Raw genomic sequence first — 25,984 nt, 5'->3', positions numbered from 1 at the left:
ATTGCGTACCTATCACAGCAACGGCCGCACTGCGTAATAGTGCAGCGTCCAGTGAGCTCTTGACGCACAGCCAGAAACAACATTGCGAAGAGTTGATCAAGGCGGTGCTGCGCAGTGGTTGTCGCCAATTGAAACAGGGCCTTTCGTAGAATCATGAGAGGACTACAGCCCTAGAAAGGCCAAGTCGCGAAGGATCTATTATGCATCATAGGTCGACTGATACGTTGGACCTCGACTTTGATGCAGTGAAGGAACCAATATAGAAGGGGAGAGATGAGATACTCGTGTTCAGTATGAGTTCGATGCGAATTATGCGACTACGTACCGAAGCATGCTCCGTCACAGTCCCGGCGTGGCCTCCTGCGACATGATGATAGTAAGCGGGATGGAAAGGCCACCAGTCAGCGCTTCCGACTCTCCTCGTCGACTTAGCTGGTAAGTTTCCAAATATAGGAAGTCAAAATCAAAGCGTCTGAAATGGTTTGAGCGCCCAATCTCTATCATCGGATACAGGCTCTCGACATGTACGAGCGAGCCTGCACAGAAGGGGCTCTTCAGTACTAAGTACTCTTCGTTGGATTCCAGTATCACTGCACTTCTCCTGCTCCAGTACTCGCGCACATCAAGTGAGTATACGCCGGTGGAGAGTAGACGACTACTGGCGCAGTGGCATGCCCGTGAATCGTGATGGTGAGTCCACTATGTGCATCGGTGAGCTACACAGCTTTGACACGGCTACAGTACTTACAGTTCTGATCTTTCATGAGCGAGAGTCGTACTGGGAGCCCGCGTGTCATGGCCCATGATCACCAGATCACCTTCCGAGTTGCCTCGCTTTTGGGATCCTCTACTGATGTTACCCGGCTAGGCTCGTTGTCTGAAGAGTTGGCTTGCGCAAGTCTTGACTCGCCCCGCGAGCTGACCTTGAGCAGCCCCAAAGTTAGTGGTCCAAGGAGTGGGTCGACGAGGCTGAGCACAGACGAGCTTTAGCTGCGGTCAGATCGCACCAACCAGCGCAGGTTTCAGCTAACGGAGATCAGTTCCTGGATCGCGATCCCTCGCGCACGCCGATCCCAACAGTGCAGCCCAAATTGCCGAAGTCGTTGGGCAGATGGTTGTCGTCGGTTCCGAGATGCGACTGGTACGAACATCGACTCGGACTGGTGGTCTATACTCCCCGCTCTCTATCAAACCGCTGAAGGCCACACCGGTACTGTCACTGGGGTACATGGAAAGGGCCACGGAGTCGCATGACACCATCGAACACGAGTCTTTCATCTCCATTCTTCATCGTATCAAAACCGAAGTCCATTCAAGTTGATGAACCACTCGGTCTGTGATGCGAACGGTCTTCACGCATTTCCGCGCGAGCGGGCTTTCTAGGGCTTGTCCAAGGCTACAGTTCTTCTCATGGTCAGTTGGCGACAACCGTTGCGATAAGTTGAAGGCCGGCTGAACCCCCGCCGCGACGTACTACGCTCTGTTGACAGGGTCATACGAGAGTACCCCCGGGCCTGGCAGTATATGGCAGGCACAAGCAATGATACCAGGTGATTGTCGATCTCGACAGCACTGCATTCTAATGACAAGTACAGATCGCTGCTATTGCTTATCGAGTGGAAGCACTCACCCAAGCTGATGTGTTGAAGAAACTATCTGAGTCAATCACGGAAGATGGGAATGCCGGGGAAGCATCACGTACCACTATCAAGTTGGACGGTCCCCAATGCTTGTACGCGGGACGCCATTGCTGCAGCACCGGGCCGCTCTGTCTCACGGCGACGTATAAAAGGGCGAGGGTCGACCCTCAGCTCATTCGCTTTCTTCGAGCTCACCGACAAGGGTGCTGGCTGGTAAGCCCCACTGTTCACAGAGGACGTTCAGAGCAAGCTACTAATGTAACTTCTCTGTCAACCCTGATTTGTCTAGTAACGACATAACCTTTCCACCTCACACAACCGTACCGACCTTCCCTCCCGACGACAGCATGCGTTACTCCATCCTCGCACAAGCCGCGATCATTGCAGCGGTCGTTGCGCCCGCGCTTGCACTTCCAACCGAGATGTGAGTACTGCTCCACCCCGCCGATCCTGCTTGGTCTCACAGTGGAGATGCAGCCGCGCTTTCGAGCCCGAGGACGCAGCTCTCATCGAGCGTGAACTTCTGACCGACGTCGCGGAGCGGGCTGACTACGACAACCTCGTCGCTCGCGACGATCAGAATCAGGATCCTAGCCCTGCTGCTCCGACCCCTCACCCTTGGGTGGAGGAGGATCCTAGCCCTGCTGTTCCGACCCCACGCCCTTGGGTGGAGGGAGAGCCTAGCCCTGCTGCTCCGACTCCACACCCCTGGGACAGCGCGCTCGACGAGCTCAACTGAGCGACGGCGCGGATGGTGTGGTATGGTCACGGTTGTAACGTCGTGCTAGGATGAGTAGTTACAGTTGCGTTTCAAGGTGCACGCGAGCACAACTGAGGGTGAAATCCTGGCGCGTTGTTACGAATATGGTGCTAGACGACTGCTTTGTATTTCAGAGATGGCGATGGCAAGCCTATATAACTTATGGATCGGAGTCATTGAGGCAAGAGGCTCTAGTTGCCATATTAGGAAGGGGAGCTTGAACGGTTGTCACGGTCAGTTCATGTCAAAGTTTTTCTAATTGCTGTCGACTATCCAGCATTCCACTCACAGTAGCCTCCTTCGGTAAGCTGCAAATCGTCCCGGCATCGTACAACTCAGAGCAGTTGAAGAACGTTGAAGACCCGAGTTAATCAAAAGGGACAGTGCGGCCAAAGTGCGGCTCCGATCCTAATATTCATTACGCCGCCTTTGTCAGTGGAGGCCGACTGGGTATATAGCTGTGGTACGCACGAATCCTGGCTCAACGTACATCCTTGTTTCTGAACACACAGGATTAGATGTCTCTTCAATCCCTCGACTTCGATGTCCTCGAAACCATCATGTCCTACGTCCAGTCGCGGGATGCCCTCCCACTGACGACTATGTGCCGCGCACTGCACGAACCCGCGACGCGGCGGCTCCTGTCCGACATCTCCATCCACCCAAACCGACAACGGGACCATTACCATGGCATGTTATTCTGCGATCACATGCTCGCCAATTCTGCGCACCGCGCCCGGTACATGAGAACGCTCACCTTGTGGCCCGCCGGTATGAACCCCGTCGTCCTCAATCACCTTGCGGAAGTCATCCGCCATGCGACCAACCTGCGCGCATTCCACCTGGACACTACCGATGACGCCTTTTATTTCTGCCCTCCCCTTGCGGATGCGTTCGCTGACGCCTCGTCGCTCACAACCATTGAGTTCAACTTCGTGTCTCCAGAATGGATGCAGTACTTTCTCGCATCAAGAGCCGGCCACGGTCGTTACGATGTGAGATAGGCCCACGAGCCGCCTTATCCTGGATGGAGCCGACACGGTTCTGTCGAACTTGGTAGGATGTCTCACTATGGTGACCCTCAATCCCAACATTCTCGATGTTCTGGTGGACGTGGAGCCTCGCACTGTTTGCCCTCATGCCCGGGAGCTTGTGGTGGGGCAGGGAAGGTTCAAGAGCGATCACTGGGAACTCATTTCCCGCGTGTTTCCCAGTACACGCATTTTCCGCACCCAGGCATCACCCTTCGGCATTGGAGAGGCACACACCGAGTGGACCACATTGGATCTGGTTCAGACCACGAACCCGATCCTCCTACGATGCTACGTGACTCGACTCGAGCTCGATGTCAACCTCGACGATGTACTAGTACCCGAAGAGTCGACATATAAACCCGCCGACTATTTCGAGACACTCCGCTGCGTCTCCCCCGTAGCGTTGACCTGCTTCGTCGACTTGAATCGCCAGATAGTCGAGTGGGTAACGGGGCATCTCATTCATCTCAGGGTCCTCCACCTGATGACATGCGACTTGCGTTGGTGGCATCTGCGCACAGATGTGGCTGCGTGGACGGATGACACACTGGTGAGTTCCGACCTATGTCCTTTGCACCACGTTTGTAACATGAGGCCCGCCAGCGGCATCTTGCATCGACTGTCGCGTCGTCGAAGCTTCGCGCGGTCATCATCGAGCTTCCGCACAACTTTCCCGCCACCCGCGCCTTGCTTCGCTCTCATGCTGAGAATATTGTGGCACGCGCTGGAACTGTCGAACTCGTCGGGATACGCTGTCACGCCGCCATGGACAGGGGGATCTCGCGGATTGACAAATACACAATGACTCGGTACAACTGGTACCGTGTAGAGCGCAGGGAGAACGATGGCAGCTCGCAGTTGAATACTCTCGCCCAGGATGATGTTTTGCGGATAGTTCCCGGGCTTCTTCAGTCTTTCGAAGTCGCTCCCTGACAAGCCTTTGCAGTGCAGTCATGTTCTGATACATTATTCATATGTTATACCATCCCAGACCGCATTGGTTGCAACCGTGCGACGTTGCGACGTGTCGATTGGGCTCGATGTGGCTGCGCTGTACAGAAAACGATCAAAGGGGGGATCCAATTGCGTAGAATTGTCGTTGATACCGATGCTGTAACGGGACACTAGCGCCGGATAGGAAGTACTGACGCGAGCATGCTATACAGTGTAAATTTCGACAGTATCAAAACATTGCTCACTTCAACGTTCAACTTCAGCCATCGAAGTGACGGTCGTAATTCGAAGGACTTGTTTATTTGTCTTCTTGTTCGAATGCCACTGAGGGCGGACCCGATCAGAAAACAAATGATTGCAAGTATCCTCCTGTGACTTCGAGTTGCTATTGTGACGTGAATGGGGTGAAGGTCGCAGCAGCTCCAATGTAAGGGGGCCTACTGCTGCCTACTGGCAGGGCGCTGAACGGACCTCTGACCATGCATCATGCTTACAGACAGCATATGACGCAGCCGGGACAGACACTTCTGCGAATAAGTTTCAAGAACAGGTACTTAGCAATATAGCAAAGTCTCATCCGACTCGGAGTAGGAACTTCCGTAAGCTGCTCACTTGCCACGAAGCCCTTCGGACCGAATAACAAGTCCTGAGATGCCGTCGTTCGACCAGCTCATACGGAGAGATGTCCGTAGTACCCGCTTGCTCGACGAAGCTATGGAAACTGACCAGCAAGCCATCGCCTGGTCAACTCCAGTGATTGCAAAGGTTTGTCATACGGGACCTGATGTCTCATAATTCAGAACATGACCCCGTGATTGAAACAGAGTACCGTACCATGTGCCCGGCGCCGTCAATCGTCACGAACGTCAGCGGCCCTGCGCTCCTCGTCAAGCCCGCGACTTTGCCGTCCACTTTCCACGGAGTCAATGGCTGCGAGGAGAACTGCTCCTTCCCGGTCCAATCCAGCGCAAGTGTCATGCGATCGTTCCCTACCTGTATCATTCCATTCAACCAGTCAGTGATCGCGCAACGTGAGGAACGGTTCCACGGACCCAATTACACATCCAGTCATTCGCCCCGACGTATATGAGGACACGGATGTCTCTTTCCAAGAGTGCGGATAAGTACAACTCTGTGGGGAAGAGATAGTCTAGGGACGCGTCGAAGGCATCGGCGACGTCGTCGTTGCAGCCGGAGAAGTTGGCGCTGACAGCCGGATCTACACCAAGTAGCGATCGGATGTCAGGCTTATCCAAGTATTGGCTGATAGCTCTGTACATGTCCGTAAGCTCACGAACAGGTCAAGGAAGCGCGGCGTACTTCGTGACAGGGTAACATAGAGTGTCTTCCATGGTCCCGTCGCTACATAGACGATTTCATAATTTACCTATCGGTTAACAACGCAGCCAACATACCAAAGCTTGCTTATGTCGTATGGATTGTATCCTGGAGGTTTCGTCAGTCGATAATCACACCCTGCCTATGATAATGACCGACCGGTCGCGAAAAATGGTTCATACAGCTCTGCGTTGCAGAAGTTGTTGGCCGCCCCGCAATTGATGCTGTCAAAGCTATCCAAACACGATTCCTTCACCATCTGCTGACAGCGTGGAAGCTGCGAGACAATCACATCAGCAGATTGAGCGTAAGTGAGCTGAGACGGACACATACAGCCTGCTTCATCCGAACACAGGAACTGGAGAAGGTGAAGGGAGTTATTCGTGCCTGTAAATATACACTTACTTGATATCCATGATTGGTGGTTGGGACATGGGCCTGCACTGCATATCAAAGTACGAGGCTGTCATGCCCGACCAGTCAGTGCAACCATTGCCTACGGGATATACTTAATAACCGCTTCAATAACAAGATCGTGGTAGCAGGAGTTTACTTGCCTATCATTACGGACGTGAGGTTTACAGGCGTCATGCCAGCGGCTTCCAGCTTAGCATTCTGATCATAGATTTCCGAGGCAAAAAGGGGGATGTATCGACCCTGCAGGGTGAATGTGAGTCGATTCCTTCGTTGAGGGACTTGCGCAGCATTACCCCGTACGATTCACCGGCCATGTGGAATGCTCTTCCTTTGAACTTGCTAAAGTGCTCGAAGAAAATGACCACGAACGCGGCAATATCTTTGGCAGCGTCCGGCGTGTTACCCTACCATTCGAGTGACTAATGTCATCAGCGAGGTTATCGTCGACGTGTGGCGTACACGCACAACTGTCTCGCCGAACTCTGCGTATGAGAATCCAACGCCCACGGGTTGATCTATGAAGAAGATGTTGGCCTTCTCATTCCAAGAGTAAGGATTGTATGTCGTCTTCTCTGGGTTCGTAACCCTACAAGGTCCTGAGATATCATTGTCATGAGCGTCAGGAAATTGTCATGAAGTCCCGCTTTAGGTACCGAGTTCCATGAACAATCCCGTTGAGGAGGAACATCCTGGTCCTCCGTTTGTCCAAAAGATCACGTCGTCCTGGTCTGGATCATCCCTGCTCTCAAAGAAATAGAAGAACAGATGTCGAGCCTGAATGTCAATGTATCCGGTGTATGCACTAGATCATAGTCACATCAGTACTCGTCGTAGTGTGGAACCAAGATCAATCGTCTCCTCACCCGACAGAGCCATCGCAGAAGTCGGATTTCTTGATCCTTACACTGTGATTAGGAAAGGCTGGGTGGTGAAGAACCGTATATTCAGTAGCAGAAAGGGTGTCCAAGTCTTCGTGTGGCGTGAAGAGACCCGCATCGTATCTGTCCCGGGCCGAGGCGCCAGCATCGAGGACTCGGAGAGACCAAGGATCCCGACCCGGCACCACTGTTGATCGCGATAATGTACTGGGCGGCGCAGAGAATGGTCCTTGCGTTGCCAGTACTAGACTAGCATAGCTAATGAACGACCATAAGGCCCGACAAGGAGCCATGTCTAGCAAACCCGATTCAAGTACTTATGTGAACGTTGTTGAAGTCAAGCAAGTAGGACTGGGACAAAGACGCCCATACTTACCTCTGTCCCACGGCCGCAATACTCATGGTCTGTTCATGTTCTTGTCGACATTCTTGTGGTATACGCATCTAACACTCGAAAAATCTGCCTTGCGCAGGAAATCAATCACATAATAACGTACAGTAACTTGTATTGACGCAGAATCGAACTGTATATGCCATCTCGGAATCGTGCATATTATACTTGACAACGCCAGTCAGCAGCAAGACGGATCGGGAACAGTCGAACGGAGCAGGGAGGGTGAACGATGCTACATATGAGAGCAGATATCGACGCGAAACTACAGACGGGGGCGGACGAATGAATGCGGAACCGGGGGCCTCTGAGAGATAGTCCATTGGGAATGAGAAGGAGAGACGATGAGTATGTGCTGCTTTTATGATACAAATGCACCTCGACGTCTGACGAGACAACTATGAGGATGGGGAATCGCCGGAAGTGGAGACACCCTGTCGGTGCGTGTCAATAGACCGCTCATCAAGACGGTACGCAGTACGACGAACCTTAGTCCGACAAGCAGGGCAATTGTTCCGGCCAACTTGCAGCCATTTATCAACACACTCCTTGTGGTAGGCATGTTTGCAAGTCATGAGACGTAGATCTTCTTCCGGATCATAGTCCTCGAGGCAGATGAGACACTGACGGGAATATCAGCAACCAATGAGCGTAGGTTCGTATCGAGCATTACTCACCCGCTCAACACAATTGTGTGCAACGCGGCCTTCCTCTTCATAGCGTGACAGCTCTGAGGACTTGATGATCTGCAGGCCGGAGTTGTCGATGTCTTCCCGTGTTGCGACCGGGGGCTTCACCTGGCCCAACAGCTCGGCAAGTTCCCTGTAACAAACGGTTAGCGATTCGCCCATTCCACGACACTCAAAACGTACCACAACGCCTCATAGGAGTCGAGGCTGTCTGAGCCAGTGACCATGTGGTGATTTGGCGGGTAATAACCTACACAGGTAGGACAGTCAGCGGGGGTGTTGGGTGTAAACGGAGGATGCGCACCTCCGATGACATAAATCAAGAATGTCCTCGCACCCGTCGTGTCCCTGTTCTGTCGATTCCTCGACGAACGGCGTCCAGGCCTCAAGCCCCTGAGTGCACTGGCCGCACGAGACTGCCACGTCCTCCCACGCGGTTGCGACTGGCCAGCACCTGCCCCGGGAGTAGATGAATCCCGCCACTCGCCTGACGAACGCGAATCACTCTCCGACGAGAGTGCGTCGTCGTGGGCCTGGGCAGCGTCAGCGTCGCCGTGTGCATGTGCGGTATCGTTATTGCGGTTCATGTCGACGGACTGAAGGCCAACCACAATGACAGGCACCACCACGTTCGCGTTCGGATCTGTCGCAGGTAGTGTTGACGGAGCCGCGTCGCCCTCTGCGTTCTCTGCAGCAGTGGGTGCCGTCTCAGCTGCGGAGGCAGCTTCGGGCTCGTCGGCTGTGGTAGGTGCCTCAGGCGAAGGAGCGGCCTGGGCGTCTGCAGAGGGGCTTGTAGTGGTCGTACTCGTGCTGGCCGCATGTACAACTGTATGAGAAGCTGGAATAGGCGCAAAACGGTATAACCGCCATAGGTTGACGCCTGGTGGTCTCCGCTCACCCTCACCTGCTTGCCGGGTGTCAGGTCCGAAGGGAAACGCGCCAGTAGGTATTGGCGTTGGTGTCCGCGGTGAGCGGGGTGCCTCCAGATGATCTGCGTGACTGTCGTGCGAAGCGTCCTCGTCCTCGTCGTCATCGCCCTCATCGTCATCGTCAGAGTCGGAATCGGACACATCTTGGAGTGGCGGAAGGTCCGCATCGTCTTCACCACGACTCTCGGTGGCTTGGGTTTCTGCATCAGCCATCTGAGCGGAATCAGTCGACCGGCGAAGGTTGGAAGGGCCAGCGACAGGCTGGTGGTCCTCGGAGAGGGCTGATGTGGAAGCAGCAGTAGAGACTACGCTGGTTCTCTCCCTTCTTGACTCCCTCTGACCAGCGCTATCGTCAGACAACGCTACTCGAAGATCCGCCTGAAGGTTAAGCAAGAAACGCTCAAAGCTGTCTTCTGGCGGCGGGGGTCGCTCAGCGCGATCGCTAGCGGAGCCATCTGTAGCACCAGCCCCTTCACCTGTCGCAGGCGATTCATCCCCTCCAGCATTTGCGTCCGATTGGCGTGATCCAGGAACACCCCCATCGCCGAGACCTAGCCCGATATTGAGTGCGCGCGCCATCTCCGCAAACATGTCGCCGGGGCGCATACGGATCTCGTTCGGGTTGTCACCTTCAGTTGGGTTGGTACCGTCAGACTGACCGCGAGGGTGGAGTCCTAGGCGATCTCGCACACTTTCCCAGACGTTCCGGATACGATCGCGGCCGTCCCGAGGTTGTGAAGCATCCTGGCCCTGGCCCGCACTGGTACCAGATGGGTCCACCCCTAATCCGGCAAGAGAACCCAAACCCGCTAAGTTCCCTAGGCCCGCTGTTGGCGTGGGCGACATTGGCCGTGCTCCGTCCGGATTACTGCTACTGTTGTGTGGTCCAGGAAAAGCGAAGCCCGGAGAAAATAAGGAAGCGGCGGTGGCGGCTGCCGCGACGCTATATTATAAAATATCAACAATGGTACTCCCAAAATGTATTATCTTGCCGGCATACCTGAGTAGTGTTCCAAGTACATCGATGCTGCCCTGGGATAACGGCCTGGGACGCATGTCATTGTCGTCTTGCTCAGAATCTAGGTCGTCTGCGATCGATGATTCCTCCGCAGAGACAATATCATGGCTGGTGACACTCGACGATAGATCCGAAGAGACAGCTGAGTTGCGATTTGACGATGCGGGTTCCACCGCCCGAGAACCTGACGATGGTCTCGAGCGATTGATGAAGGAGGACAGTCTGTTCCTGCCACCGTACCGTTCGCCATCGCGAACCGTAGACAAGGATGCAGATTCCGCCTGTCGTTGCCCTGCTGAAGCCTGTAGACCAGCCGGCGGACGGGGTGTCGTCGAACGTGATGGTCGCCGAGATGACGAAGCTGTGCTATCCGCAGAGGGGACATCGGTGGTGTTGACAACGCCTTGCACGACTACTAACGTGCCAGGCGGCGGGAATTGGCGCGGCGGCTGCAGGGGCGCCTCGGCTTCTGGCAATGAGTCCGGATTTGTCTCGGTCGACACGGGAGGCGGGTTCGTAATCGCGGGAGTTACATCGTCGTCCACGCGGGTCTCTGGTTCTGCAGCCAGTGCAGGCGTAGGCTCTGGTGCGCTGTCGCTAGCGGGACGCGCGACGGGCTCGCGCGAGGTGTCTTCCTCCTGCTGCTCGCCCAACCACTCTCTCACATCGGCATCGACTTCTTGGTGCTCTTTGGGCGCAATGACGGCCTCTGCCTCTGGTGGAGGCTCGCCCGATATGACGATGTCAGGAATCGGTGGGTGGGTATGCGTACCGGGCATGCTCAGCTCCTCAGCCTGACTGCCACCAACCTCCACTGTAGCCTCTGTTTGGACCTCCTCCTGCCGCAACTCTGCTAGCTGCGGGGGTATAGGCGCCTTTGAGCTGCGTCTTGCGAACGATGAGCGCCATCGTTTCTTGGGAGATTGACTGCCCCCGGCACTCGACGGCGGTGTGTTGCTGCGTGCGGATGTCGACGAGTCTGAACGCGGGACCAGCCCCAGGAGGCTGCGCCGAAGAGAAGATCTACGAGAGCGTTTGCTGGTGGAAGATACGGTTCGTGAGCCTGCTGGTGACGGCCTGCTACTGCCAGGCTCGGGAGGCGTGTTATCTTCGCGGGCAGGTGGAGGCGAGCGCGACGGACGATGTCTTGAGACAGACTGACCCATTGGGTGAGGAGAGTAAGGAGGGACTAGGGAGGTTCAGACTCCTGGGTCGTAAAATAGCGCAGCGTTGGAAAGTGAAGTGGTCGTCGTCGTCGTCGATAATGAAGGGGTGCTGGCGCCGCCACCGCGAGAGCGGGCGTTACATGGCCCTCACATGACAATGACGGACGATTACGTTTCTGACGGTGACTTTCCTCTTATGGGCTGTTGTCATTTTTGACAATAGCAATACACATGGGCCTACGCAGGGCCTACGTGGGCTAAGACAAGGCTAAGCAGTACCGAAATCCGCAGGGAACGTCGGAAATCAAAATAGGATTCGTGTCCAAGTCGGGCGGCATGGTACAAGCTCATGTAGCTAAGCAGACTGACTCGGCTGAGTAGCAACATTACAGTATCATATCTACTTCTCGTAAGTAGCATTTCTAAACCATCCTAGCCTCACGCAGCAAGTCTACAACCTGGCCTTCGAGCTGATAGGTCGTGAAAGCTTGCCAGCCGCCTGCATCTCCTTCGCTCGCTCACGCAAGAACCGACGGAGCAGCTTCCCGCTCGGATTCTTCGGTATGGCATCGATGAACTCGACACCGCCAGCGAGCTGCTTGTAGCTTACTTTCGCGTCGGCGACGTGCTACACAGTGAGGACGGCATTTAGTCTACATAGGCTACTTGAGGAAACCGTTGAAGGCATGCGGAACCCACCTTCATGATAGACAACTTGATCCGTGCTTCTTCCTTGGCATCCTTCTTCATGCGTGCAACGGCAGCAGTTGTGGGAACAATAAAGGCCAGGGGCACTTCTCCGCTGTACTCGTCTGGGAGACCGATGACGCAGACATCGGTGACATCGGGATGGCCGAGCAGATGACCTTCGAGCTCTGCGGGTGCGACTGTATGTTTGTAACGGAAGGCCCACGAGTGAGAACAGCGCGAAATGTTGAGAAAAGACGACGGACCTTGGAAACCTCGGACTTTCAACAGTTCCTATTGAGTAGATGCAGTCAGGTGAGCATGTACAGCCGCGGCAAGACACGACACATACCTTGATCCGGTCGACGACGAACATATCCTTCTGCTCGTTGATAATGACTTCGTCGCCCGTGTAAATCCAGCTATGCGGCCTCTCAGCATCGGTATACGTAATCCCCCTGTCAATCCTGCTCACCCGTCTACAAACGTCTCCTTTGTGCTAGTGGCAGCATATCAGTGTCAATCGGAGCACATCGTACCATTCATGACATTTACACTCACGCCTGGTCGTTGTTTAAGTATCTTAGAGCATTTGCCGGACTCCAAACCACCAACTGTCCCGTCTGACCGTAGCCCAGGAGCTTGCCATCAGGATCAATCACCTTTGCGCGCACGCCAGGAAGGAGCCTGCCAGCGCTTCCGGGGGTACCGATGTGCATATCAAGCTGCGGGAAGGTGATCGTAGTGCAAGACTCGGTCATCCCTAAGGGCAGCACATAAGCCTTATTCCAGCGAGAGTACCGGGGAGGGTATTTCAAGTTTTGCGTACCATAAGACTGACCGATGCTCATCTTAGGCAGGCGTTCGCTGAGTTGCTTGACGACCTCCGCGGAGAGCGGGGCAGCGCCACTCTTCATGGCACGGAGGGAGCTCAAATCGTACTTCAAGACGTCCGGATGCTGGACGGGAAATATGTTGGTCACATGTCCTGAATGTTTCAGCGAGACTTACCTTGCATAGAAGGACTACGATTGGCGGTACTACCCTGATTATTATGAATAGTGAGCCGGTGGCAGTGGAGATGGTGATGCTAAGCCTACGGGATGTAGTTGATCCTATGGCGCTCTATACTCTTCAGCATGTCGACGAGATTGAATATGGGTATCACGACCAGCGACATCTGCGAGCAATCCTTAGATTGCCGCGCTAGGGGAGAGGAGTCTGATCATACCCCGTAGAAGATTGCAAAGTGCATCACAACCACCAGACCGTATATATCTACAGACGTACTCCACGTTAGCTGGTGAGCGCGACTCAAGGAGGTGTAACTCACGGTAGAAAGGCAATACTGCACAAATCATCAATCATACATGAAGGCAGACTGAATTGACATCACGTACAAGCCATCCCAACGTCTCCAGGCCTATATGACCTTCTCTCCAGAGGCGCCGTCTGCAGATTGGCGGAATGCGCCATCATGATCACATTTGCTATTGGAGAAATGTGAGGTATGCAGACGGCCTACGGATACATAAGCGCTCGACGATATGTTCCTCAGAACCAAACTTACCTTGGGCTTCCCCGTCGTCCCACTCGACAAGCTCAAGAATGCCAACTTCGTCCTCGCTTCGCCTGGCTTCAACCGACATTCCACGAAGCTCAGCGGCTTAGTCACCCCTTCACCGATGAACTCGTTGATCGTCCACTGCGAGCCGATCGCGATGCCGGATACATCGAAGAGGACGATGCGCTCAGCGGGTATGCCTACCGCACGGGCAGCCTCCAGGGCAACAAGCAGGTTTGAGGGGTGCACAATGATCGCTTTAGCCTTGGTCATGGTGAGTTGGTACTTCAGCTCTTCCACGGTGAAAGTGGGGTTTGACGTGCTATTGGGCGGTCATTCACCGGTACTACGAGTACAGCAAGGCACTCACGTTAGTGTGGCTCCTAATCGATGCGCCGCCCTGCGAGACGTCGATCAATGTCTACCATGAGCAAGCATATGGAGGTCATACCATATGGCTATTGGATAGTCTAGGGGTATTGCTATTCAGCAACCATCGAACACACTGTAGCATCTGTAGCCATACCAATGTGATTCGGGCTGAATATGCAGATCACGTCATTATCCTCTGCAAGCTCAGTTGAGCAGAGCCCGAGACAAGTATCGTTCGAGCGCACCAATGTCCCATCGGAGCTTAAAGGCGTTGGCCAGTGCCTGTACGCGATCGCGTACCTGTCAAGGTGCAGTGCACGTTGAGCTCTCGCAGGTAGCTGATTACGGTGGCTCGACCATACCTCGTCCACAGTGACTCTCTTTCCCGTCGCATCCTCAATCAACCAGGCATTCGGCGGAGCAACAGAGGGCCGCGCAGGATGCCGATAGTCGAGCATGAACTGCACGAGCGTCAAGTCATCCGGGATTGCAGGCAGAGGCCCACCCGGGGCCAGAATTTCGCTCATTCCTGCGCAGTCGATGAATGCGCTGTCAAAGATGAGGGCAAGGAGGAGACGTACAAGGCATCATGTACTATTTCGATGCAGATGACCTTCGGGATGTCGAATGCGGCAGCTGACCACCGTGGGTGCGCAAGGTGACCCTCAGCGAGGCGCCCGCGCAGCAGACGGGACCGGGACGGCGGACGCGTCGCAGACACGGTCACGAGATCGATCAAGATTCCGAGTCAGGCTTGCGCACTCCGAGTTCAAGTTGTTGCGTTCGCCTCCAACGTACTGCTGCGCTACTGACGACTCGTATTTGTTGTCAGAGGTGTGCCACATCCGTGTGAAGTGGCATAACCATGCAGCGACTCGGCGAACTTACTCAATACGGAAGCTCGGACGAGGGAGAAGCGTCAGAAAGCTCCCCGCCGCCAGCAAAGAGAAGGTGAGGCACACGCGCTTGATCTGCCTCTGTTGTTGTATTTGCGCTGAGATCAGTCTGTTTAGAAAGCTGCCGAGTCTGCCTGAATCCTTGCGGCCGGGGGTCCCCATTGACGACCCGGCGCTCCACCAGGGCAGGGTCCGTACCTCTCCTCACGTTGAAGGCCAATACGCAGCGTATGTCTACCTCCCTTTGATCGTGGAACGAAGGTCCCCACTTCACAAGCTACTGTCGAAGGCCTTTGCATCTGCAAAGAGAGCGGTGCCGTCTTTGCATTCAATAGGTCTACCAGAGTTGCCGCAAACGGGCAACATTCAACCGCATTCGGTGGATCATGAAGACGATCATGTTCTGGATGTCGAGCTTCACATATCGCTCACACGACCGGTGTACCTCCGAGCGTATCAGCGCGAAGACTTGAAGCGTGCGGTCAAAGCGATCGCGAAGTCGCACCTAGCGTACGTATGTTCGACAGCCTCTATGCTAGACAAGTTTCCCTGTCACAGACATACAGTCATGCAGCTGGCGGATGTGCGAAGTTGGTTAGCGTACAGTCGCACATATGTTATCTCGTTGCCCATATTCTCTGACAGGCTGGTAGAGGGTGTAACGGGCGATCCGACGTTGAGCGATGATGATCCTCATAGCACCCACAGTACCACAGAATGAATATGGGGACGTCTGACATCAGAAATCTGTGCAATGATATTTCACGCCCATATTGGCCCGCGCAGATATTTCCATTGTCTGTCTTTCGGTATCAGACCATGCAACTGTGCTCACTGCTCTGCACCTTTCTTTAGCTTTCCCGCATCGCTTGCGTCCTTCTCAGAGCTCACGAATGATGAGCGGACCCGCACGTTCCTCGCGGTCGAGATTGGCGCGGGTCATGACCAAGTGCGTGTCTCCCTGACCTCTCTTACTTGTCGATGTCTGATGAATTCGATCGGATCAGCTGAAAATTTTGTCGGATGGTCTCATCCCCGCGCTACGGTCCCTCAAACAGAAAGAATTCTATACTGAGCCCCGCTTTCACGCCTCCTTCGCTTGGGCCCTATTGCATGGCACCTACCCTTCTGCCACAACCACGGAAAATTCAACATCTCCGTCTGCAGCGGCGACACCATCTCCCGGGCCACTTTCTGCATCCATGTCAACGGATCCGACGCATCCTGAGTCTAACAGCGGAAAGACCGCAGCAGAATCGAGCCCCAACATATTCCCAACTATTCCTCGCTTCCCACCATCGTTGGTACATTCCCTGAACGACGAGTTCGGCGAGATGTTGCGGGCGCGGCATGTGGGGACGTTCGATGCTCGCGAGGTCCATGTCAAGATCGGAAAGGACGTCTTCAAATGGACCTTGTCCGGAGAGTAGGAAACATCATGACCAGTGCAGGCTTCAGAGGATCCACTGCCGTGAAGCCGTCTGTGCGCTTGCTTGGCCGATGTCAATAACCGGAACGGGGCGGCCGCAGAGGGACGCGAGGATCTGACTGCCGATTGACCGGGGGATCTCACCATGTACCTGCCCGGCGGCATGTCAACGTTTTATCTTCTCGCCTGCCCAACTGTCTATCCAATTAACTTACTCGCCTTCGGCTGAGCCCAGCGGTCGGCTGTGGATCTATGTTTCGTCATCGAAGCTAAGACGATTTCTACTGGGCTACCCTACCTGTTCCATGCCTTTCAGCATTGTGTAATCCCGTTACTTCGCCTCTGGAATTACGAGACACTCGAGACACGCTGTGCAGCTGCGCTATCTTTCGTTCCTAGATGATCTACATCGCCGAGAAGCCCAGGACAAATGCAACACCGCCTACCGCGCATCGTTGATATGAACGCAGAACAATGACCGCCGACGACTGATTATCCATGCCCATGTTCTGCAGATACTCCGTCGAAACAAGTACCTCCATTTCCACTTGTGGCTCGTCAACGACCTCGCTGATCGGCCTTCTATGCACTCAGGTACCCATCCCTGCCTTTTCGTCGCCCCACAATAAAACCTAAGGCAGTAATTATCCACACCACCCAGGCCTTGATCCGGCTCCTTCGCAAGTTGTAGCTGTCGAGCGCTCCCGGCAGCCCACCACAGGGAAGTATGTTTTCCTTGCAACTCTTCAGCGGTGTGCCGACAGTATGCGATGCGAACGACGTCCTCGTCGAGGGCGCAGAATGGTTCGTGGCCAATCCCTCGGGTCGTCCGTGCGTCTCGGGCTAATATATCCGTTCGTAGGTGGGCAAGCTTCCCTGCACCTCTGCCTGGATGACGTGTGTATGATCAGATCTATGCACGAGGGTTGCTCGCCGGTCAGATCCATCGAGTCTCAAAACTGGATACAAGGCCGAGCACGCACGTTCCGGACGTTATGACATGCTTGGGCTTCCTTGGGTAGCCCAGCCACTGCGCGAGCGCAAGCGGTTTTTGTGGATTCTATTTGCCTGTGATGCCGCTGCTAGTACTAACAGTGTTGCCGGTCTGCGGCACTTGGCGGCAAGGGTGGTCTTGTATTTTCAATTGAAGCCACGTCAGCGAGAGCCTTGAGCAACACCTTGCTGACGCCTTTCAATTTAGCAATCATGCAACGGCAAGATTGTGGATGGAGTTGATGATATGACCGAGATCCCCGGCATGGGCGTCGCCCTTAGTGATTCGTTCAACGATCGCGTGAAAATCTCCGTGGCGCTGCGTGTGCTGCTCCTGCGGATCATATTCTGGCAGCCGGGACAGGCTCATAAGGTTGGCTATTTCTGCATCCGTTGGTCGACGTTCATCGAGGGAGGGCAGCCTGCTTGCGTTCCTTATTTCAAGTTCGCAGAGCTCGGCGCTCAGCCTGTCGCAGAAGTATTCACGCAACTTGTATTGCTGAGGAAACTTGAGTGTCCCGGTTTGGTACCGGTACCGAGCACCGGAACTCCAGTCATCTACATGATAGAGCAGATGACATCCACGTCCGAGTCCACCGCTGCGCTTCCCTCGGTCAACTCGGGTATACTGATTGAAGTCCGATGCTGGTGGTCATCGGTGAAACGAGCTTGCATCGGTTCTATGCGGTGCAACGTCCGTATGAAGCGCAACGAACCAGGCATTCCATCTCACCACCGTGACGATGGGCCGGTGGACTCAACAGCGGTGTTCTCTCCGAGTTGGCGCTCCAGCTGAAGAAGTCAGTGCCCTACCTTTGGTGAATCAAGCGGCGTAGAAAGGCGCGTTGGTCAACGGAGTAAGGTAGATACCTCATATGCTTCTGCCTCACTGGCAAGTACGTAGCTGTTACTAAATCTCATCGTTACAGGATTCCACCCACGATCCACCCGTGGGCTTTTGTCGAGGCAGTCGTGGAGGATGCCACATCGTGATCATCGATTGAGGTCGTCGAAATGAAATCGCACGCCGCCGAGGGTTTGAGCTCGTTCCCCGGTTTGCCGCGCTGCGGTCCAAGCGAAGTTCAAGGACAGGTGCCGGTCGTGGACTGCCTGTTCTCGGAGTACAGTTTTCTGGGGGTTTCGTTGCCCTGGAGTATTTAGAATTACCGTAGTCGCTCTGTGTGACCGGGCGGAGAGGAGCGGGCTGTAAGAGACCATGGTCAATGAAGGGCATCATAGATCTGGGAATGTCGAAGCAAATCTGATCAAGATCCCAGGAGAAGATACGGGGATTCCGGCTGATGGGCCGGGCAGCTCGGAGCGCGCATGCCACGCGATGGTGCCCGACGTAGCCGAGCCCGATGCGGCAGGAGAGGATCTTCCCACGGCTGCTGAGTGCTGGTGGAGAGACATTGACCCTGTCTCAGTCTGTCATCCGCGACCATCTGCTCTGCGAGCAGCTGGCGGTGTCTCTCTGCTGGCATATCTCTTCGACTTCCCTGTCCTATCTATTCCGCATCTGTTCCTGGCCCCAACTGGTCTTGGGCGCCCTACTCGTTATATCACTGCGCCTGTTCGGGGATCCTCAAAAGTATAAACACTGCCAGCCCATGAGAACGTGTGCAGCCGGCCTCCTTCGCCAAGCCCCCAGGTCCATCAGCCTTTCCCTCTCCCAGCGCCGTCCCAGTCACCCCTGCGATGCTCTATGGCCTCCTCCTAGCATGCGTCCTCCTCGGTGCCGCACTCGTACTCTATGTGCTGTCCACCTTTCTGCTACTCTTGCTCCGGCAGGTCCTCTCACCGTTGCGCCACCTCCGAGGCCCAGCGTCCCCGTCATTCTTCATGGGAAACCTTCGGGAGATGCACGACCAGGAGAACACTAACCTCATCGCCCGTTGGCAGGAGCAGCACGGCAGCACCTTTGTCTACCGCGGCTTCATGGGCGGCGTTCGGCTCATGACTACGGACCCGGTCGCTGTCGCCCACATTCTGGGGCGCGGCTACGACTATCCAAAGCCCGACTTCGTGCGGGATAACCTGTCCAACATGGCGGCGGGCGAACACGGGCTGCTCACCGTCGAGGGTGAAGATCATCGGAGACAGGTGCGACCGCCTTGCACATTCTGGGTACGGACTATCGCTAACCCGCGAAAATATACCTCGTACAATTGTAGCGCAGGATACTGGTAAGTGACACCTGCCACCGTCAAAACACTGCATCGCGATGTGCAGGTACATCTGCCAGCACTCGATCGAATTCACGATCACGTGCCCCGTACACGCCACGACTGCCCAGTTGTGGAAACGGGGCAGATATTTTGTAATACACAGTTTCTGCGCGGAGTACATCTTATGGTCTTCGGTCTTGATATATCTTGGCAGCGAGACACTCATTTTTGACGACAGAGCCCAGCATTCACGTCGGCGCACATCAAATCGCTCAGCCCCATATTCTGGGTGAAGGCCGTGGAGGTATGCATCTTGCACCGTCCTCGTCCTGACCATAATAACGGACTCGGTGCCCTAGCTTCGCGACATCTGGCTTGATATAGCCTCTTGTTCACAAAGCCGGGCTGCTCCTTCAGACCCCTTCTATGTCGCACCGCCGCAGCCGGGCCGGGCTGCCAAGGACGACTTGCGTGCTCGCGCCTTCGCGACGACCACGTCAGCCCTTCCGAATCCATTCTCGTCTTTCGTTCCTGGGAAGACCACTGCTCGCAGGCAGAACAGAAGTGCTTCCACAGCTCAGCCGGATAGCGCAGCCGTCTCGACATCCGATGACGGGCCCACGCGAGTGGATGTGCTTGCGTGGCTTGCCCGTGCAACTCTCGATGTCATCGGCGAGGCTGGCTTTGGTTACGAGTTCAATTCCCTGACATCCGCGGCAAGGAGGGGCGAAGAGAAGGGGGGCGAGACCGAGAACGAGCTTGCCCGTGCGTTCGGTGTCATATTTAGCGCAGCGCGCAAATTCAGGGTCATCACGGTGCTCCAGGCGTGGTTCCCCGGATTACGGAGATTTGTCAGTGAAGCCTCCCGCTACTCCACTGCGTTTGAGCTGACTATGTCTACCTGTCCTGTCTACAGAGCAGGGAAAGTGCAGCCCAGCGCGAAGCACGCGAGACGATGCGCCGCATCGGGCTGTCTCTGATCGAACAGCGGCACGCAGAGGCGACCAAAGAGCAAGCCGCCACTCTCCGCGGTGCGGACGCGCACCTCAAGCAGCAGCCAGCGACCGAGCACACGACGGACGGGCGAGACCTGCTGAGCGTCCTCATCCGCTCGAACCTCTCCTCCGTCCCATCGCAGCGGCTCTCCCTGGAGGAGACGCTCTGCCAGATCTCAACGTTCCTCTCTGCGGGGCACGAGACGTCCTCCTCCGCGCTGACGTGGACGCTCTACGCCCTCGCGCGCGCACCGAACGTCCAGGCCCGGCTCCGGCGCGAGCTGGCTGTGATCCCCCTGCCCGTCGGGTCCCTCGTATCGGGGTCCCCGCCTCCCGCAGACACGATCGCGGCGATCCTGGACCAGCCGTACCTCGACGCGGTCGTGCGCGAGTCGCTCCGGCTGCACGCGCCTGTTACGTCGACGATGCGCGTTGTGGGCGTCGACGACGTCGTGCCTGTCTCGCGGCCATTTTTCGACCGCCATGGGCGCACGTGCGATGCGATTCGCATGCGGAAGGGCGACATGATCACGGTCTCGATCCAGGCGATGAACAAGAGCAGGGAGGTGTGGGGCGAGGACGCGGAGGTGTTCCGGCCGGAGCGGTGGCTCCTTGCTGGCGAGAAGGGGGAGGATCGGTCCGACGACGAGGACGAGGGCGAGGACGAGAAGGTGAGGCGAGAGGGGAAGCCTGGGAGAGGGCAGAAGAAGGCGGGCGCGCCGGGGCTGTGGGGCAACATGCTGACGTTCGGGAACGGGAACCCTGTTAATGGGAACCGGGCATGCATTGGATTCCGCTTTGCCATCAACGAGTGAGTCCATCCGCCTTGTCCTCCTCGCATACGGAACTCATGGGAGTTGACAGGATTAAGATCTTCTTGTATGTCCTGTTGCACGACGTAGACTTCTCCATTGACCCGACGGTGGAGATCGAGAAGAAGGTCAAGTACGTGGTCCTATTTTATCTCGATTATAATGCAGTATTGAGAGGTGTTGGTTTGCAGCGTCGTCACTCGTCCAGCGGTCAAGTCAGAACCACACATGGGAAACCAGATGCCGTTGAATATTCGACGACGCATTGTATCAGAACACATAGTGTAATATAGATATCCATCGCTGTAGCCTGCATGGGCATTTTAGCAGGAATTGTAACTTTAAGACTGCATAATGCAGCCATCCCTCGTGGTACTACCACCAGACAGGACGGACTCGCCATGCACATGAACTCAGTTAGGCGACAGACGAAGCTATGCATTGCAAGAACCTCAAGGAGGTATACACAGATACTGTACTTTCAGGTTTATACTAGTCGTACACGTAGAAGTGATGAGGATCAATCTCTGAACAACCGTAGAGACACCTGGAGAGGAAGGCACATTAGCATATCGTTGATCTGCATCAACAGCGAAGGGGTGCGTATTCAGGTTCCTCAAGCGTAAAAAGAGGAACTGGGAGATTGTCGTCGTGAACTCCGACTGGTGCACAGCATAAAGCTCATCACAGAAGAAATATGGAAACAAGACTCACGAATTCCAACAGACTAGGTCTTCAGCTGTTCACTATGCCTTGAGCCTCGGGCGCGACGACGACATAAACCCGAACGGGTGTTCGTACTTGAGTCTGGCTATGAAGAGTTTTGAAAGAAAAAACGAAGCAAGTAGAGTGGAAGATGGTCGGCGGTCGAGAGACAAGGAGGACGCTCGAAGGACGCGCGAAAATTCACAGCGTACTCGAAGTCGTTGTTTGCGACGCTTTGGCTGCGGTGGCGGGGCGCAGACGCTCCTCTGCCACCAAGTCGAGCGTAGAAGTAGATGACTAGATCGCACTCTCTGCGCAGATGGCGAGCATTCTCATCCACCTCAAGCAAGGATGCCGACCCAGTCTCGCACACGCGTTTGCTCGTAGAGCATGCATGAGGCGGGAGATTCACCAGACTCCCATAGGTACGTGATAGATCACATGTACCGTGCCACCGACTGACCGGCCGGGCAAACACCAGCCTTCAAGAAGCAAAAGGCACATCTACCGGAACAGGGCGACCTTTTCGGTGATTTCTCAGAAGGCGAGTCCTCTGGGGACCTGTTTGCGAGCAGCAAGGATGCGGTGGAGGAGGTGGTCACAACGCCCGGCGTTCCGCTCGACGCCGTCACGCCCTCGCGCAAGCTGGACCCCGAGGAACGGCGGAAACGTTTCAAAGCATTGCTCAAATTCGTGACATTGAGGGTAGGCCGTAACCCGAAAGAGGTGTTGCCTCCAGTCCGCAACTCAGCATGGCAGCATCTGTTTGGGCTTGCGACGACGAGGGAGCAGATGGAGGCGGTGGTGCAGCTGTTCCCGAAATGGAGGGACTCGAAGCCGAGGCGTTCCTTCAACATACAGAACGCAGAGCTATTCGCTCGTGAGTAGCCAAATCAATCATCCCTGAAGTAATGCTGACGCCTTAGCGTAGGCCGCTGTGAGGAACTGAAGTGCCCCGACCTCGCTCTCAACGTCTTCGCCGACCACTCAAAATACGGCTTTGACCTCGCCTCGCCCCGCGCTGCCAGGCGGCTTCTTCACGCCCTCCACGACGAGTACCCGCTGAAGGACACCATCACCCTTGCCGCGCTCTTCGGCGTATACAAGCTCCCGCCCATCTCGTCTGACCTCATCTCCTGCGCGATGTTCACCGCCGCGTGCCTCAAGCACCGCACCTCCCAGTCGCTCACGGTCGCGCGCCAGATGGTCCCACAGCTCAAGGAGCTTTTGACGAACACAGACCCGAAGGAGATGGAGCTCCCGCAGGACGGCAGGGGCTGGGTGAAGGTCGACGCGAAGGAGAAGGGCTGGCTCGCGCGGAGTTTGGCTAACGTGGAGCAGGCGCTGGGCAAGGAGGAGGGCGACCATAGCTGGCTCAGCAAGTGGCGGCAGGACAGTGGGCACGGAGAAGCCGTGTCGCCGTGATTCTGTTCTTTTGGTCGGCACATCGGGTCAATGCTAGACTTCAATTCCAGTGACAGGCAGACCTGCCTTGCAGGCAAGGATCGCTGTCCGCATCGCGCGCCCAGTCCCTGCTGTGATAGCATAACTTATACAATTTGAAATGCGACAAGGTGAGTGTATGCACACTGCGTTCTCGGTATCGCCCCCGCTACCCCCGATGCATGCTGGTATGTACGCAAGCACAATTCGACGTCCGTCGTGGAGAGGTCGTGGAGAGGACACCAGAAGCACTCGAAACCTGCCATGCCTATCGCCCCTTACCCGTCCTCTTCATACGCCGGCGGTGGCTCCTCCGCACCATTGTTCTCCGCCTCCATCATTCGCACTCTCAGCCTTGCAACTTCCATTTGCAATGTCTCTAATTGCCTGATCATCGTGTTGCCACCCGACGATAAGGCGGCGCTGCCAACTAGTGGAATGAGCTCTGGACCATCAGCAGGCGGGACCACGTCTTCGTGCCCTTCCGCCGATGGTTGTAAGGCCCGGAGTTCCGCGACGTGCTGCTCGCCGTCCCGTATCTGACGAGCCAGGGTGTCCCGCTCTGTGACGAGATGTACGTCCTCGCCAACGGTGATTTGTGGCTCCAAGGTCACAATGCTGTCAGCTCGAGGTGTCAAACCCCCGCCAGGAGGCTGCAGAGACTGTGGTGCTGTGGTATGCGGCTGCTCCGTGTCGACGGGAGGGTCGCCATGTGGTGCGGTCTTCAAAGACATCCGTGGCTTGCGAGTGGGTGACGGGTCGACACTGGTATCGGCCTGCACGACAGGTACCGGTTCGACTTGTCTGCAGCCCACTCCGTGGTCTGCAGAATCAACAAACGCTCTTGGGCTTTGAGTGCGCCCACCATACCGACGGCACAAGATGAAGAGGAGCAGAACAAGGGCTGCAGCAGCGCTGCCGCCAACGGCGGTCCCGATGATCATCGAGGATGACCTTCGAGCGTGTGTCGGCGTATTCCCTGACGCCACTGGCACTGATATTCTGGCAGTGGTATAAGTAGTTGTCGGCATCATGGAGGTCCGGTAGGATGAAGGTAGACTGCTATGTGAAGGGAAATTCGTGACTGCTGATGAGGGCAGGGATGGTGTCGTAGTTCTGACAGAGTCCACATTGGCTTTTGAGGGAGGCGATGGCTGAGTAGTGACGGACTCTGCACTTGTGAAGGCAGGGGGTGCTTGAGTGATGACGGACTCTGCGACTGTGGAGGAAGCGGGTGGCTGAGTAGTGACGGACTCCGCACTTGGTAGGGCAAAGGATGGTTGGGTACCAGTAGTGGAATTTACAGTGGTTGTTGGGGAAAGCCTGAGGGAAGAAGTGGTATCGCTGCTGCTCGTAGATATGCCACTCGATGATCCAGCATTCGATATATACGATGAAGCTGCATACGTTACTGTAGTTGTGCCTGGTGTGTCCGATTGCCTGGCAGGCAGGGATTATCAATGTAGCCCTGCCAATGAGGCCGACAACAAGCCTCCACGTACCCTGTATATGATATACACTGCGGGCCCCTGCCCAAGTAGCACACAGGCTCTCTTCGTTGATTGCCAACATGAAGGTGTGTATCACCCTAACAGCTCCTTGAATTAAAGGGTTGAATCACTGAGTGGAACGGCCAATGCCACCTACTGAATTCATTGCAGTTTTCAACATGACAAGAGTATTTGCGGCAGGGATGATGCACTACACACAGTGATTGCAACTAATGTGTTGGTACCACTGAGCAGAGATACATAAGCTGGACCAGTAAGTGGTGATCACACGATGCCAAGGCCTCCAGTAGAGTAGACTCACCAATGTGCCAATGTGCCAGCGCGAGTACTCTCAGTCTTTCATACGCAGAGGCAACGGAGGGTCATGGGGTGTCAGACATATGCATATATGCTCGTTCGTCTCCACGTCATGGTCCTTGCCTCGGACAAGATTCAATATTTAAGATGATACTATACGCAAAAGTTCAAGGCCGTGCCAGCGGTGGTGTCGTAACGATGGACCTGATACCTATCAATCCATGATCAACCCGGGCCCTGGATGGATTGCCACGGGCAGTGTTCAGTCTGAGATCATGCACGTTCACAAGAGTATCGTAGTCTTACCTGGAGGTATCTGGATGTTAACTGAGGCAAGAGTCTTGAGGGTCACTCACCATTTCTCATACTGTGGAATCTCGCAGTTGTCCGCTGACGATGCACGCCGATGCGACTCAGTGTTGTTCGGGGACGAGCTAGTACGGTTACCCGCTAGTCCGATGTAACAAGACGAGTTTACGCCTTGTACGAAAGGGTTCAGTCCTCACGCGGTTTGCTTAGGTAAGGGGCTCGACGGGTGATCAGGCCGACGAGGAGGGCGAGAGAAGGGAGAAAGGGGAGAAAGGAGTTGGATTGTACTATCTACGGGTACAGGTGTACAGTAGATGGTACAAGAGAGAGGCAAGAGGCGAGACGAGAGGGGGTAGACGTTTGACCAGCAAAGCGTGTCGTCTGCGAGTGTTTCGGCCCTTCCTATATACTCGCAGCGATCCTCGCATTGGTAAGCTACTCTGTATCTTCACGAGTACTCTCGAATATTCCATAGCCTTCGATAACATGCCATAGAGGTCGTGAACATACTAAATGATTCAATATCGTTCTATCGAGGACTAGTAACAACTAGTCACTCCTTACAATTACTTCCCCCTTGAATGAGACG

The 25,984-nt window shown here is 55.2% G+C and overlaps 10 protein-coding genes across 10 annotated transcripts; 5 read left to right on the top strand and 5 right to left on the bottom strand.

Annotated features, from left to right (window-relative positions):
• Positions 1-1,987: 1,987 nt before the first annotated feature.
• Positions 1,988-2,379, top strand: B0H18DRAFT_956172 (uncharacterized protein; the record flags this gene model as incomplete). Its single annotated transcript, XM_048042437.1, has 2 exons — positions 1,988-2,064; positions 2,118-2,379. The coding sequence occupies 2 exons, from the start codon at positions 1,988-1,990 to the stop codon at positions 2,377-2,379; spliced, it is 339 nt and encodes a 112-aa protein (XP_047891505.1).
• A 300-nt stretch (positions 2,380-2,679) lies between these two features.
• On the top strand, positions 2,680-4,613 carry B0H18DRAFT_1212511 (uncharacterized protein). The gene is made up of 4 exons (XM_048036476.1): positions 2,680-2,863; positions 2,919-3,355; positions 3,405-3,984; positions 4,038-4,613. The coding sequence occupies exons 2-4, from the start codon at positions 2,919-2,921 to the stop codon at positions 4,365-4,367; spliced, it is 1,347 nt and encodes a 448-aa protein (XP_047891504.1). The 5' UTR covers positions 2,680-2,863; the 3' UTR covers positions 4,368-4,613.
• Positions 4,614-4,726: 113 nt separating this feature from the next.
• B0H18DRAFT_1017209 (serine carboxypeptidase) lies at positions 4,727-7,359 on the bottom strand. Its single transcript, XM_048029310.1, has 13 exons — positions 7,007-7,359; positions 6,797-6,945; positions 6,609-6,739; positions 6,437-6,547; positions 6,284-6,383; positions 6,132-6,222; positions 6,060-6,084; positions 5,886-6,003; positions 5,804-5,834; positions 5,709-5,750; positions 5,441-5,660; positions 5,223-5,381; positions 4,727-5,169 (listed from the first exon to the last, which is right to left on the bottom strand). The coding sequence occupies exons 1-13, from the start codon at positions 7,312-7,314 to the stop codon at positions 5,101-5,103; spliced, it is 1,554 nt and encodes a 517-aa protein (XP_047891503.1). The 5' UTR covers positions 7,315-7,359; the 3' UTR covers positions 4,727-5,100.
• A 127-nt stretch (positions 7,360-7,486) lies between these two features.
• B0H18DRAFT_1017200 (uncharacterized protein) lies at positions 7,487-11,326 on the bottom strand. Its single transcript, XM_048029309.1, has 6 exons — positions 10,031-11,326; positions 8,406-9,973; positions 8,285-8,351; positions 8,090-8,234; positions 7,901-8,035; positions 7,487-7,846 (listed from the first exon to the last, which is right to left on the bottom strand). Exons 1-6 carry the CDS (start codon positions 11,212-11,214, stop codon positions 7,811-7,813), a joined length of 3,135 nt encoding a protein of 1,044 aa, XP_047891502.1. The 5' UTR covers positions 11,215-11,326; the 3' UTR covers positions 7,487-7,810.
• A 176-nt stretch (positions 11,327-11,502) lies between these two features.
• On the bottom strand, positions 11,503-14,406 carry B0H18DRAFT_1017192 (amp dependent CoA ligase). The gene is made up of 18 exons (XM_048029308.1): positions 14,200-14,406; positions 14,083-14,137; positions 13,992-14,033; positions 13,917-13,935; positions 13,836-13,865; positions 13,472-13,787; positions 13,302-13,422; positions 13,235-13,249; positions 13,133-13,179; positions 13,002-13,081; positions 12,913-12,946; positions 12,731-12,860; positions 12,463-12,664; positions 12,377-12,400; positions 12,254-12,323; positions 12,168-12,195; positions 11,914-12,101; positions 11,503-11,842 (listed from the first exon to the last, which is right to left on the bottom strand). The coding sequence occupies exons 1-18, from the start codon at positions 14,362-14,364 to the stop codon at positions 11,666-11,668; spliced, it is 1,743 nt and encodes a 580-aa protein (XP_047891501.1). The 5' UTR covers positions 14,365-14,406; the 3' UTR covers positions 11,503-11,665.
• A 218-nt stretch (positions 14,407-14,624) lies between these two features.
• Positions 14,625-16,581, top strand: B0H18DRAFT_1017184 (uncharacterized protein). Its single transcript, XM_048029307.1, has 4 exons — positions 14,625-14,788; positions 14,851-15,243; positions 15,589-15,682; positions 15,741-16,581. Exons 1-4 carry the CDS (start codon positions 14,703-14,705, stop codon positions 16,161-16,163), a joined length of 996 nt encoding a protein of 331 aa, XP_047891500.1. The 5' UTR covers positions 14,625-14,702; the 3' UTR covers positions 16,164-16,581.
• A 2,272-nt stretch (positions 16,582-18,853) lies between these two features.
• B0H18DRAFT_1085837 (cytochrome P450) lies at positions 18,854-21,418 on the top strand (the record flags this gene model as incomplete). Its single annotated transcript, XM_048031966.1, has 6 exons — positions 18,854-19,282; positions 19,562-19,627; positions 19,683-20,174; positions 20,240-21,129; positions 21,183-21,263; positions 21,322-21,418. 6 exons carry the CDS (start codon positions 18,854-18,856, stop codon positions 21,416-21,418), a joined length of 2,055 nt encoding a protein of 684 aa, XP_047891499.1.
• A 1,155-nt stretch (positions 21,419-22,573) lies between these two features.
• B0H18DRAFT_879217 (uncharacterized protein) lies at positions 22,574-23,260 on the top strand (the record flags this gene model as incomplete). The annotated part of the gene is made up of 2 exons (XM_048040678.1): positions 22,574-22,715; positions 22,767-23,260. Coding segments are annotated over 2 exons (636 nt in total), but the record flags the coding sequence as incomplete, so codon positions are not given.
• Positions 23,261-23,556: 296 nt separating this feature from the next.
• B0H18DRAFT_1120807 (uncharacterized protein) lies at positions 23,557-24,222 on the bottom strand (the record flags this gene model as incomplete). The annotated part of the gene is made up of 1 exon (XM_048034212.1): positions 23,557-24,222. The coding sequence occupies one exon, from the start codon at positions 24,220-24,222 to the stop codon at positions 23,557-23,559; it is 666 nt and encodes a 221-aa protein (XP_047891497.1).
• Positions 24,223-25,682: 1,460 nt separating this feature from the next.
• Positions 25,683-25,883, bottom strand: B0H18DRAFT_1017165 (uncharacterized protein; the record flags this gene model as incomplete). Its single annotated transcript, XM_048029306.1, has 1 exon — positions 25,683-25,883. The coding sequence occupies one exon, from the start codon at positions 25,881-25,883 to the stop codon at positions 25,683-25,685; it is 201 nt and encodes a 66-aa protein (XP_047891496.1).
• Between the last annotated feature and the right edge of the window lie 101 nt (positions 25,884-25,984).

The sequence above is a fragment of the Fomitopsis serialis genome (genome assembly GCF_022376445.1).
Source record: "Fomitopsis serialis strain Sig1Antser10 chromosome Unknown B0H18scaffold_52, whole genome shotgun sequence".
Lineage (NCBI taxonomy): Eukaryota > Fungi > Basidiomycota > Agaricomycetes > Polyporales > Fomitopsidaceae > Fomitopsis > Fomitopsis serialis.
The sequence above is the reverse complement of the archived record's forward strand: the minus strand, read 5'-3'. Positions and strand labels throughout refer to the sequence as shown.

What these genes read in the sequence shown, in the direction of transcription:
- B0H18DRAFT_1017200 (XM_048029309.1), bottom strand. Translation starts at nt 11,214, where the DNA reads ATGGGTCAGTCTGTCTCAAGACATCGTCCGTCGCGCTCGCCTCCACCT. An exon ending in CACACAATTGTGTTGAGCGG is followed by an intron (nt 8,036 to 8,089) that starts GTGAGTAATGCT and finishes TATTCCCGTCAG; the next exon opens with TGTCTCATCTGCCTCGAGGA. An exon ending in GCCCTGCTTGTCGGACTAAG is followed by an intron (nt 7,847 to 7,900) that starts GTTCGTCGTACT and finishes ACGCACCGACAG; the next exon opens with GGTGTCTCCACTTCCGGCGA.
- B0H18DRAFT_1212511 (XM_048036476.1), top strand. Translation starts at nt 2,919, where the DNA reads ATGTCTCTTCAATCCCTCGACTTCGATGTCCTCGAAACCATCATGTCC. An exon ending in GTGTCTCCAGAATGGATGCA is followed by an intron (nt 3,356 to 3,404) that starts GTACTTTCTCGC and finishes GATGTGAGATAG; the next exon opens with GCCCACGAGCCGCCTTATCC. An exon ending in CGTGGACGGATGACACACTG is followed by an intron (nt 3,985 to 4,037) that starts GTGAGTTCCGAC and finishes GAGGCCCGCCAG; the next exon opens with CGGCATCTTGCATCGACTGT.
- B0H18DRAFT_1017209 (XM_048029310.1), bottom strand. Translation starts at nt 7,314, where the DNA reads ATGGCTCCTTGTCGGGCCTTATGGTCGTTCATTAGCTATGCTAGTCTA. An exon ending in GGGATTGTTCATGGAACTCG is followed by an intron (nt 6,740 to 6,796) that starts GTACCTAAAGCG and finishes ATGATATCTCAG; the next exon opens with GACCTTGTAGGGTTACGAAC. An exon ending in TGGCCGGTGAATCGTACGGG is followed by an intron (nt 6,384 to 6,436) that starts GTAATGCTGCGC and finishes TTCACCCTGCAG; the next exon opens with GGTCGATACATCCCCCTTTT.
- B0H18DRAFT_1017192 (XM_048029308.1), bottom strand. Translation starts at nt 14,364, where the DNA reads ATGAGCGAAATTCTGGCCCCGGGTGGGCCTCTGCCTGCAATCCCGGAT. An exon ending in TAAGCTCCGATGGGACATTG is followed by an intron (nt 14,034 to 14,082) that starts GTGCGCTCGAAC and finishes CTGAGCTTGCAG; the next exon opens with AGGATAATGACGTGATCTGC. An exon ending in TCGTCGTCGACCGGATCAAG is followed by an intron (nt 12,196 to 12,253) that starts GTATGTGTCGTG and finishes TCTACTCAATAG; the next exon opens with GAACTGTTGAAAGTCCGAGG.
- B0H18DRAFT_1017184 (XM_048029307.1), top strand. Translation starts at nt 14,703, where the DNA reads ATGCAGCGACTCGGCGAACTTACTCAATACGGAAGCTCGGACGAGGGA. An exon ending in CCGCCGCCAGCAAAGAGAAG is followed by an intron (nt 14,789 to 14,850) that starts GTGAGGCACACG and finishes CAGTCTGTTTAG; the next exon opens with AAAGCTGCCGAGTCTGCCTG. An exon ending in TTGGCGCGGGTCATGACCAA is followed by an intron (nt 15,683 to 15,740) that starts GTGCGTGTCTCC and finishes CGATCGGATCAG; the next exon opens with CTGAAAATTTTGTCGGATGG.